Source organism: Lontra canadensis, unplaced genomic scaffold, assembly GCF_010015895.1.
Source record: "Lontra canadensis isolate GAN:19392208 unplaced genomic scaffold, GSC_riverotter_1.0 scaffold59, whole genome shotgun sequence".
NCBI lineage: Eukaryota > Metazoa > Chordata > Mammalia > Carnivora > Mustelidae > Lontra > Lontra canadensis.
Window position 1 is genome coordinate 9,204,445 of NW_022631053.1, and position 12,610 is coordinate 9,217,054.

The 12,610-nt window shown below is 36.2% G+C and overlaps 1 protein-coding gene across 1 annotated transcript in view; it reads left to right on the forward strand.

The window, feature by feature from the left end:
* Window positions 1-12,610, forward strand: part of NELL2 (neural EGFL like 2) — a 398,788-nt gene that overhangs the window by 217,661 nt on the left and 168,517 nt on the right. Inside the window, exon 14 of the mRNA XM_032876521.1 lies at window positions 4,246-4,374. Within this exon, the coding sequence (XP_032732412.1) occupies window positions 4,246-4,374 (129 nt within the window). The remainder of the gene's footprint in view (window positions 1-4,245; window positions 4,375-12,610) is intronic.

Sequence of the window (12,610 nt, forward strand, 5' to 3'; positions counted from 1 at the left end):
TGGGAGAGAGAGAAGCAGGCTTCCCACTGAGCAGGGAGCCCAATGCAGGGCTCGATTATGGGACTCTGGGATTATGACCTGAGCCAAAGAGAGATGCTTAGTGACTGAGCCACCCAGGTGCTCCAGATTCATAATTTTTAATACACATTAAAAGAAATCCATTGCTATGAGTACTTTTTTAAAAAATGTACATCCATGCATATGAACCATAATTTGGGAAAAGTCAGGATTATCCATCATCCTGTGAATAATACCTAAATAAGTTAGTATTCTTTTAGATACATGTAATAAAACACCCAGTCCAACTGATGTAAGCAACAAATGGAACATATGGCTCCTATAAGCAGCTTCATGCAGCTGTCAAATTCTGCCCCTTTGCCTAGATGGATCTCAGTTTGCCTCCTCAGAGGTGGTTTTATTCTCAGGCTCTGCATATTTTCAGCTAGACTTCTGATATTCTTAGGCTCGCATCATTATGATACTCAGGTAGGTGAAAAAAAAGTTCAGTATTCCTCAGGAGTTAAATAAAAGTCCCATATTGAATTTTAATCATCTTCATTGGCCTGAACTGGATCATGTGCCCAGACTTGAAAAAATTCTTACGTCCAAGCCAATGGTCATTGGCTTGGACATAAGAACTCTCCTGTGGGGCAGAGTTTATCTGCCTCTCAGGACCTGGGCTAACAATAGGGGTGAATGGTTCATCTGGACTATGACTAGATTGTTTTTTTCCCCCCACAAAAATGAGGAATAGATGCTTGTGGGCAAAAACCAACAAATATTTACCTCAAAGTTATTTATTCTCTTTCTCCTGATTATTCTTTTTAATATTTTGTTTATTTGTTTATGAGAAGGAGAGGGAGATAGAGAGCATGAGTAGGAGGAGAAGCAGAGGAAGAAGGAAAAGACCCCATGCTGAGTGTGAAGCCCCATGCAGGCCTTGCTCTCAGGACCCTGAGATCATGACCTGAGCCAAAATCAAGAGTCAAAAACTTAACCGAGTGAACCATTCAGGTACCCCTTCTTCTCCTGATTATTAGGTATAACCTTTATGCATAGTGTTCTTACTCATAATCTTTTGTAGCCACCATTTTCTATTCACCTAGTTGTACAGATATGCATATTAATATTTTATGGAAAGATCTATACTTAACAAGAGACACAGAACTTCATGTAAATTTGAAAAGTTTATAAAAAGAATAGAAGACTTGGTATCCTTGCAGTTAAAGTCCAAAGTGGGAAACAAACGCTAGATTGCATTAGATTGCGTTAGATTAGATTAATCTATCTATAACAAACACTTGATTTTTCTTCTGTGATAGGGGCCTCAACATGTTTGGTTTTTGGCTTATTGGTAATACTCTGATTGCTTTAATTATTAACAAATACTATAGTATTCTGCTTTTACATAGATGATCTTATTTGAACTTTACATTTTGGTGAGGCAGATATTATCTTGATTTTACAGATGAGAAAACCTAAAGGTTTAGAAGGGTTAATTAACTTACGCAACTAGTAATTTACACAGCCAGTAAGTAAAGAGAGAATGAATGTAAATCCAGATCTTTCAACTTCAAAAACCAAGCACCTATGACTAGAAATGCAAGTATGAAGGTAATAGTGCTATCCAACTCATACTCTGACTTTTTGAAGTTATTACCTATAGATTGGAAACAGCCCACTTTAATTGAGTTGGAATTTTTTCCCTGTCAATCATTAGTCTTTGGACACTGGCATTTTGTATCCAAGCAGTAAAACAACAAATAGAGTCAGTCAACTTAGTTTTTGAGAAAATAAATCAAAATAGCTATCTGACATTGTTTAGAGTAAATTGGAATTTGATTGACAAAATTTTTAGCTTTCAAGTCTCTGGGTTGATTAAAAAAACCCATCTGATAAAAAGTAAAACGCTCCCTCACTGAACCTAAAACAGTAAAAGTAGGATCACATCATTATCTTATAGTTGGACAATTCTCGCAGGTATTGATACTGTATGTGTGCCTGATATTCGATGCTGAGAAAAGAGGTCTGAGCATTACTTAGGCAGAACCTGAAAGGGACCAAAACAGAGGTGAAATGTATGCCATCGACGGCATAGTTTGGGTGAAGTCTGAAAAATTAGAGAAGAGAAAATGCAGCAAAGTGAAAAATTGAAAGATGGTTTTGAAAAATAAAAACTTATGAAAGAAAAATAAAAATGCCTCAGGACAGTACCTGGACTTAGTCATAGCTCTCTGAGAGTTGTTTGAAACATGGCAGGCGCAATTATACAGAGATTTAGTGCTGTGTTAGAACACAATTTTTTGATGCTGTGTGTATCTTAAGGAGTGGCCAATTTTTATAGTAACTTTGTTTTAGTTTTAGAATAAATGTGAAATGAATTTTTGGAGACTTTTCATATAAGTTGGTGAGGTCTTGAGCTATTGGGGTAGAAAATGAAGATGACTTTATAACTAAAATGATTTTTTTCCCAGGCATTATAAAAGGACAGTGGAATATATTTTAAGAAATATGGTCTCAACTTAGCTACTTAAAGAGGAAAGGAAGAAAAGGACTTTGGAGAAAACATTTTTAACTTTTCCTCTTCTTAAGAATGAGTCTTTTAGGGACGCCTGGGTGGCTCAGTTGGTTGGGCAGCTGTCTTTGGCTCAGGTCATGATCCCAGCGACTTGGGATCGAGTCCCGCATCGGGCTCCTTGCTCGGCAGGGAGCCTGCTTCTCCCTCTGCCTCTGCCTGCCATTCTGTCTGCCTGTGCTTGCTCTCTCTCTCTCTCTGACAAATAAATAAAATCTTAAAAAAAAAAAAAAAAAAAAGAATGAGTCTTTTACTTATTTGACCTTACATGTGAGAAAGTAGACTGTGAAGAATCATGTTAAGAAAACTGAGTCATCGAGTGATTTAACTGCCGTTACTGTGTATTGCTCTGTCCTTCATATACACCTCTGTTCTGTTTTACTTTATAGATGTCACTAATTCATTTTATTTTTTCTTGTCCAATTTAATGCCATCGTTGAATTTTGAGAACATCACCCCTCTTAAGTCTTGCTAAGTTGTCCATACCACTGCTTACTATACATGGTAGTTGCAAATTCATGGGGTATATGCTTTAACTCTGGGGTGATATTCAAAAGAGTCATTATGGACGCCAGCCAGTTAGAACGGACACCAACCATCGTGCTGTAAGACGGTGCATGCCAGCCTTGGTATTGCTCAGTTCACCCTTCCACTAAATCACAGCGTTCTATGGTAATTTGCTTACAAGAAGATGTGCCGATTTAGAACTTTCATCTTTATCTTTTGCTGAAGTGAAAGTCTTTCCTTGGCTATAGGCAGATAAGTTTATTCTGAGCGACATGAAATACATTTCTCTAGTCCTTTTTTCTTTTACACATGGACTGAAATTGTAATTCATTAGACAATGTAAAACTAGATAGATAACTTACCCATCAGGCAATTTGAAAATTGTTTGAATGATATATAATCATCCAATTTCCATTCAATATGGATTCCAGTGTTTAAGCTTTTCATTTCAGCATCTTAGATGAACTTTGAACAAGGGATTCATATAGGCAGAAGAGATCCTGAGGAATTACACATGACTGGTACCCCTGTTCATAAAATGTTCCAGTTTTTCATCTTCTCATAAAGATTCTGGAATCTGAAATTTTTGTTATTCATAATTTTTTCCCTTCTTTTGAGTGGACATCCGATGCTGTGCAGATTTCCAGAGACAATTAAATTAAAGTGATGTAATTTTCATTTTTTAGCACATTTACAGATTTTTTTTTTAAGGATATCAGGCTCTTTTCTTTCTTAAATATGCAATGTCTGTATTTTATCTGGCCTGGTCTGTACTATTTGTAGGTATTAATAACGTTCAACCTCTGGTTCTCAGATTACTTTCTCACTGGGTTAGGTTTTATATTGTAAATCTTCACTTTGGACTCCAAAAATCTTTGTTTCAGATATTTGGAGTACTGTACTTCAAATATCAGGGACTAGAAAACATAAAGTCAGAAACAAAGAAGACATAGAATTAACTTGAAATAGGAAATAACTGAGTTAAACATGAAGAAACACTTTTAGTACACATAACGTGTGGTTCTCTAACATTGAATGAAAATATCAATTTAAAAAATAATTTAAGGAAAAATACCTTCTAAATCAAAGAGAGTAATTCATCAGCAAAGTTGTGTGCTTTGTCATAGTTTCATTTACCTTAATAAATTTCTTTTCTCTTGTAGGTTATGACTTTTGTTCTGAAAGGCATAACTGCATGGAGAATTCTGTCTGCAGAAATCTGAATGACAGGGCCGTTTGTAGCTGTCGAGATGGTTATAGGGCTCTTCGAGAGGATAATGCCTACTGTGAAGGTAATCCTTGTAATGATGTGTAGCTCAGCTGTATAAATTTCCTAGGATTACTGCATGCAAAATTTATTAATTTCCCAGGTTGTCAAGTTGATGGGCCCATTAAAAGCAGTGAATTTAATTTGAAGCATATTAATCAGCTAAAAATAATTATCTTTCAAATTAAAGTTTTTTAGCTATCTGCTATATGTCAGACTAATAAGTTAATATGGCTAGTTTCTTGAATTAAAATAATGCTTCCACTGTGAAATTGCCTTCTTTTTTTCATAATTAGATATTCAGATAGTTCACATATTGACATGATTACTGTGGCTTGCAGTTAGAATTGTAGTCAGATTTTTCCAGACAATGTTGTCTAACAAAAGCAATCAATTAACAGGAAGACAAAGTACCCACTGCTATTTTTGTTTGCTGCTGTAAGTAATCTCAGTGGTTGTATTCATGCTCTGTGGTATTTAGTAAATAACTCAGTGGAGTAAATGATTTCTAATTATTTTTTAGAATATTAACTACTATTCAAGGTAATTTATCCCCTCATGGAAACAGTCCAGATACTGTGAGGGGGCCTTTGACATTCACAAATACTATTCATGAAGACCTTGGAAGTCCGTGAAATGTAGTAATTTATTATTTCCCAGAGGTACAGATTTGAATGATTCTCATTAATTATGTGATTAGCTAGTGGGTCTTGCAAGTAAGAACACTGACTGTCGTGTTTGGACATATGGAGGGTTCTAGACTTACCTTTCTTAAATGTCGAGAATGTGCCATTGGTCCTTGGAGACAGAAAACCTCCAAGGTATAAACTTTGTCAGCCTCTGTTTAGCTATACAATGATTTAGTGGCCCTCGGGAAACCAATTTCTCTTATTTCTCTTAGCTTTCAATAGATTTTTCTCTGCCTTAAAAGTCAGTATTTATTTTAAAAAATTGACCATTTTTTTTCCAAAGTATTTCATTAAATGTTTCTGATTCAGTCCTAAAGAGACCATATTTTTACTGAAAGAAGGACATGTCTTTTCTTCCCCATTTATAATGCAGATTTATTTAAAATTCTTCATTTTGAAAGGTTTTATATAACAAATGATTTAAACTTATTTAATAATGTATTTTTCATTATAATAATTGAGATCTCTAACATGTAATAAGCTCCACTGATATTGTCAAAGTATGTAATATGAAACCACATGATATAAATTCATGTGATACCTCTTTTTAAATCTTAATTTTATGATCATTATTTTCATCTGGAGCCACTTCTTTGGTTATTGTTAAGTATATTTACTCATGTGATAAATATTTAGTAAGCACCTATTGTGTACGGAGCACTTTTCTGGGTACTGGATAGTGAATGGTGAATGGGTTTCTGTGCTCAGGAGTTCTAAGGGGAAAACAGAGAATGAGAGGGTAGCCATAGAAATAAAGAAGGCAGTTTCAGGTAATATATAATAGGAAGAAAATGAAACAAGATGATGTGATAGAGATTAACTAGGGATTAATTTAGATGAGATGGTCAGGGGATCAGGGAAAATCTATGAGGCATAAGGCGGGAGGGTTGATAGTTGACTTGATGACCAAGAAACACCACAGAAAGATCTGGAACAGAGCATTCCAAAGAGAAGGGATAGCAAGCAGAAAGACCCTACGTGGGAGCTAGCTTGGATGTTCTAGAAACTGAAAGAAAGGATAATGTGATGGAGCAGATGAATCATTTAAGATGCAATTAAAGAATTAAGTAAGAGCCAGGTAATATAGAGAGGCTCATGAGGATTTCAGGGGAGTGATAACACTTGTGTTGAAAAGGATAGCAATGGTGCAGTGCTTTATATTAACAAAATTGTAGATTATGGGATTCAATACAGCGGGAAGAACTGAAGCAGACATAGGAAGACCAGCTGGAAGGCTATTGCAGTAGTCTAGGCAAAGATGTCGGTGATGTGGATTAAGGAAATGATGAAAGAGGTGAAGAGGATGTATATTCTTAGTATTTTTGGAAAATAGAGTGAACAACTTGCAGACAGTTTATTGTGGAAGAGAATTGAAGAGAGATCAAGAGGGAGGGGGTCAAGTTTTGGAGTTTGAACAATGCATGGATGGTGTTGCTATTTATTGAGACAGAAAAAAAAAAATCAAGAAATGAGGCTGGGCACCTGGGTGCTCAGTCAGTTAGGCGTCTGCCCTGGGCTCAGGTCATGATCCCTGGGTCCTGGGATCCAGTCCCGCATAGGCCTCCCTGCTCAGTGGGGAGCCTGCTTCTCCCTTTGCCTGTCACTCCCCTTGCTGTGCTCCTCCTCTTTTTCTCTCCCTCTGTCAAATACATAAATAAAATTTTGAAAAAAAAGGGAAAAGAAGAAAAGGAAAAGAGGCCAGAGATTTAGGTTAAATAACTTTTCAGTGCAGTCTATTAAAAATAGGTCTGTATCGCTGTTTTCACCTGTAAATGTGTAACGCAAACTGGCAGCTACTTTCCATTCTGAATGGATCATACTGAAGAATGGTATGTAAATTCTTCTTTATGTTACTTCTTTGTCATTTAAAGATAAATTCTTCAAAAGTAAAGAAAATGATGTAAAAACTGGTTAGTATATTATTGAGATAATGAATTTTTCCTAATGAGGACTTCTAATATTATATCTTTTGTTATTCATGTTAAGAGGTTTTTTCCCCACTATTCTGATTGACTTTGGTTTTCCTTTTCATTCTGTTGTTGTTAACTCTGATGTTTGACTTCTTAGAAGCAACATTTAAAAAAAAAAATTATGCAGTTATACATGTTGTCTGTCAGCTGGTCTTAGAGAGTTCTGGCCCTCTAAGAAATTAGACCTGTAGTCATATATAAAAATAAGCAAGTGATAATTTGTAAGTCATGCAAATTTTGTTTACTGAATCTGTGGGGCTGTTTAAATGATATGACCATCATTGTGTCTATTGATTTTTACCACAGTTTACTTGATAAGGGTTAAAATAGCACTGGTAAATGTTGGAGTTCATTTGTTCATTTAGAAAAGACTTATTCTCTCTTTTTTTTTTTTTTTTTTTTTTTTAAGATTTTATTTATTTATTTGACAGAGATCACAAGTAGGCAGAGAGGCAGGCAGAGAGAGAGGAGGAAGCAGGCTTCCCGCTGAGCAGAGAGCCCGATGCGGGGCTCGATCCCAGGACCCTGGGATCATGACGTGAGCTGAAGGCAGAGGATTAACCCACTGAGCCACCAGGCGCCCCTAGAAAAGACTTATTAAATGCCACTTTGTTTAAGGCTACGCTAGAGGTGAAGCAGTAAATAAGATATACATGACTCATACTGTGTCTCAGGCAAGAAAGATAACAAATGGGCCACTACACCAAAGAGTATTTAATTGCACATGAGGCAAGTGCCCTGAAGAGAAATGTGTTAACAGGGGCTGATCGGGATAGGTGATAGTGCTTGAAGAAAATAGAGGTTTCTTTGGAAATCTGAAGATTAAGTAAACATCAGCTAGGCATAGAGGGAAAGATGGGAAAGAAGGGAATTTCCTAATGGAGGACTTAGCATGCCCTCAGGCCTCCAGCTGGAGAGAAACACTGTGTAAGAATGGGTAGAAGGCAGAGTGCAAAGGGAGAGGTGCCTGATGGGTGGATGAAGGGCAGGAGGACCTTGAAGGGCACAGTAAGGCCTAAGTAAGGGTTTCATGCTAAGAACAAGGGGGTAGGCAATGGAAGTTTTAAGCAGAAGAGTGTCATGATAACATTTGTGTTCTAAATAAATCAGCTTCAGGCTGAATGGAAGATAAAACTGGATGTGGGAAGACAGGGGATGGGAGACAGTGGTAGCTTACACTGAAAGTGGATAATGGAGATGTGGACGCATTTGTGAGGTAAAACCATTCCTGCTGATTAATTGGTGATAGGAGATGATAAAGAAAGAGGTTTCAAGGTGGATACTCAGGTTTCTGGCCTGCGCAATATAGACAGATGTCGGTGCTGCTTACTTAGGAAATAGACCAGGTGGGAAGATCATCATTTCGGGTTGTGGTACCTTTGGGACATAACAGTTGAGTAGTCAGCTGAATATACTTGGTTGTGGAATTCATAGAAGTTTAAGTTGTACATAAATTTGGGATTCTTGTGCATGTACATGTTAGTTGAAGAACTGGAAGAGATTGCCTAGAGAGGTTTAAAATCTCCAGGGTTGGGGCGCCTGGGTGGTTCAGTTGGTTAGGTGACTGCCTTCAGCTCAAGTCATGATCCTGGAGTCCTAGGATCGAGTCCCACATCTGGCTCCCAGCTCCATAGGGAGTCTGCTTCTCCCTCTGACCTTCTCCTCGCTCATGTTCTCTCTCACTGTCTCTCTCTCTCAAATAAATAAATAAAAATAAAATATTTTTTTAAAAATCTCCAGGGTTTGAGCATTTTATAGAAAGGATGATGTGATGGAGACAGCAAAGCTGTGGCTAGAATATAGGAGGAAAGAAAAGAAGGCAATGTTACAGAAATCAAGAAAAGGAATTTCAAGAAGAAAGGGGAATGCTATTAGAGAGCAAGAGAGAGGAAGACTGAAAGATGTCCTTTGCGTGGAACTTTATAGATGACACTGAGGACGTTAGCAATGGCAAGTTGGGTGCAAGGGTGATGACAAATGCTAGTTGGGAGCACATTGAATTTTATGATTGGATGTCTTGTCCACCTTTTAGATATAAAGGATCTGAAATATTTGAAAGTATATTGGCCCACTTTGTATTTCTTGTTGACTCTATATTTACCATATTTATTTTAAAAATTTTATCTTCATCTCCATCCATTCCATGCTCCTCATTCCCTATAGACTCTTAGTGAAATTTTAGTACTTCCCCTTTATTTGGTCTCTTGTCAGTACATATAGTCTATAAAAGTTGTCCAAAATTAGGTTGGCCATTATGTTTTTCAGAATGGTTCTTGGCTACATGTCTTGGCTACAATGAAAATTATAAGAGCTTTTGATGTTTTGACTGTATCTTCCTTCTTGACATTCCACTATTCATTAGGTTAGGACCACCTTGGCATTCCATTTCAGAGAGTGTCTTCAGAAGTTACTCATTTGCTAACTTTTTCTCTTCAGTGCATAATTGTTCCCAGGGATTATTCTGTGTCAATCTAATAGTGCGTTATGTTGAGGAAGCTTCTTCCTGATTCCCAAACCCCTTAAAATAATTGGCGTTACTGCTTGCCAAGCCTTTGGCACAACACCAAGAATAGGAAAATAATTCTGCATGAGTCATTCATATAGTTGCATATCACATATAATTACTGAAATTGGTAGTTGATGCTAATGAACTCTGAAATCAGTTTGTAAGACATTTCTTCAAATTAACAAAAATATAGGAAATTGTTTGGTATAATCTGAACTCCCTAAAGGAATAATCTTTTATTGATAGACCACTTTCTCTTGAATTCATTTAATCTCTTTCATTCTGACTGCTGCTGCCAGATAGTTTTTACTTCATGTCACGTTCTACTTAGTTATTCTGTCTTTAGTGTCTCATCCTTTCCTACTCACCGGGACCCGTTCTCCAGATTAATGTTTACAAAACACCATTTTTTCTATTTGAGAGCCCACACTGTCTGCCTGTTGCTCAACACATCAAGTTCCTTTGCTAAGGTGAAGGTTCCAAGGCTCTCTGTTGCCTGGCCCTACATGGTTATGCATCCATTTATCCTTAGCAAGTCACCTTTAGCTCTCTTAATTCTTTCTTTTCCTTAGGACAGTTCATTTGTGTTATGTGTTGAATTGTGTCTCTCAAAAATTCATATTGAAGTTCTAATCCTTAGTATCTCAGAAAGTGACCTTATTTGGAAATGTAAATGTTACAAGCATAATTAGTTAAGATGAAATCATACTGGTGGAAAAACATGGGACCATGCTCCAGTATAACAATTGTCCTTATAAAGTGGGGAAATGTAGACACAGACACAAGGGGAGAATGTCAGGTAAATATGAAGGCAGAGATTGAGGTGATACAGCTACAAACTGAGGAATACCAGAGATTTCCAGCAAAACACCAGAAGCCATGCAAGGGGCATGGAACAAACTGTCCTTCACAGCCCTCAGAAGGAACCAACCCTCTAGCACCTTGATTTTGGACCATTATCCTACAGAATTGTGAGACAATAAATCTCTGTTGCTTAAGGCACCAGTTTGTGATACTTTATTATGGTAGCTGTGGCAAACTTTTATAATCTGGCAGAAATACCTTTTGCTTTTTGGTCTGACTATCCATGATTTAATTATACTTCTACACTACTTACTTTTTCTTTTCTTTCTGAAGACTTTCTGATGAATTAGGCACACAGATTTAATTTCTCAAATCTATTTTAAAATTTTATCTGATCAAAGAATTTGCACCTTGTTCTATACTGGTTCATGTCCAGTTATCCAGTTGTAACATACTTTCTTATATACTGTACTGTTTATTAAAGGATATCTATATATATCTATATATAGATATATAGATATATATATATTTCTATTTCTCCCACCTGTTAGTGTCTTGTCATAGACTTTGCTTTCCTTGAATTCTTCTAAACTTCTAAAATAGAGATAGTATAGAGCTTGAGATATATTTATTTATTGGCGGTTTGAAATGCTTAGATATGCTGAACAGATGGGCACCTTTAGGCTACTTCATCACTAAAGAATTATTGAGGACAAGCATTGAACTTATTGAATTATGCTTATATTGTATAAGAAAGGCTAATTGTCATATAGATTTTTTATAGGTAAAAAAGGGATTCAGTTGTTTAAATTGATATGTTTTGGTCCTTAAAAATTATTTTGAGTAGTGCAAGAGAAGGAATTCATTCATTTAAAACACTTATTATTTATTGTATATGTACTGATAAATGGCATGCCTATATTGAAAGGACCACAAATTCCAGAAATTTCCCCCTATCTCTCTTGCTTTTACTGTACACTCTAAATTTTTGCTTAAGATTTTAATTCTATCCACATTTGCAAAACAACTCACTTGAACATTAAATGTCTGACGTGTAGATTTATTTAATTTAAATGCCGTTTGAATGTGGAAATTAGAATCTTAATAAACATTTGTTTAGTACCTGCTATGTGCCAGGCATGACACACCTGCAAACATAAATTATAAATTATATTTAGATATCTACCTTCTTTGTTCCTTTCTCTCTTTGCCTTTCCTTTTTTTTTTTTTTTTTTTAAACCTGTTATCAAAAGAACACTATCTCCTCTCATCGCCTTCCTGTCTTTGTAATGCAATACTTTGGCTAAGGATACCTCCTCTTCTCCATTGTTTCTTATTCTGCATTTTGGGAAATTCTAGCCCATGTACAAAGTAATGTGAGCATAACTCTTAATGAAAACAAGTAATTTCCCTATTTTTTCTATTTCATGTTCTTTTTTCTTGCCGTTATTTGTCAATAGGGCTATATTAAAAAATGTCACCTACTATTAATAACCATGATTCTTAAGAGACACTTAATATGCTTTCTAGATACAACATCTGATTTCTTCCATCAGTCCTATGATGCACGCATTTTTATAATATCCTGTTTTGTGGTTAAGAAAACTGGAGAGCTTGGAAATCAAATGTTTTGCCCAAAATCATTTACCCAGTAAACCCAGTGTTCAAATTCTTATCTATAAATTCAGTGTTTTTAAATTGTTACTCTTTTAATTTACTTATTAGATACCTAATGTAATTCTTACTTTTATAAATAAGAATAGCATATAGATTTTTCTTTAGAGACGGTTTTTAAAGCAGCTAACTGGCCTTACAAATTGAATGTTTCTGTAAAGGAAAAATAATCTGTACTCCATCCAGAAAGCAGCTCATTGGTATTAGAGAATCTGTAATGAACTGAAACCACGGTAAATAACCCACATAGGAAGACAATGGGAAAACAAACTTTCTCACTCTCCCTCCTACCCACCCTTCCTTCCTTTCTTCCTTCTTTTTTCTCTTTCTCAGCTGATTGCCACTTCACGAATAATTCATTTAGTGTGAATTACTGGCATAGCCAGTATCTGCATATCATTAACTACGGAATATAGAGGCAATCTGAGAGGATTTCTTTAAGAATAGATGAGTGATAAACCCACAGAGTTGCTCCAAGAGATATGAAGAGAAAGATGCAGAATGAGCTCAGTCCTCTGATTATAAACCCAGCACATAGTTCCTCACTGGAGTTAACAGGAGGCCTGTTAACAGAGTGGGGATAAATAACCAGAGGACTGCGCCCTATGGGATTAATTA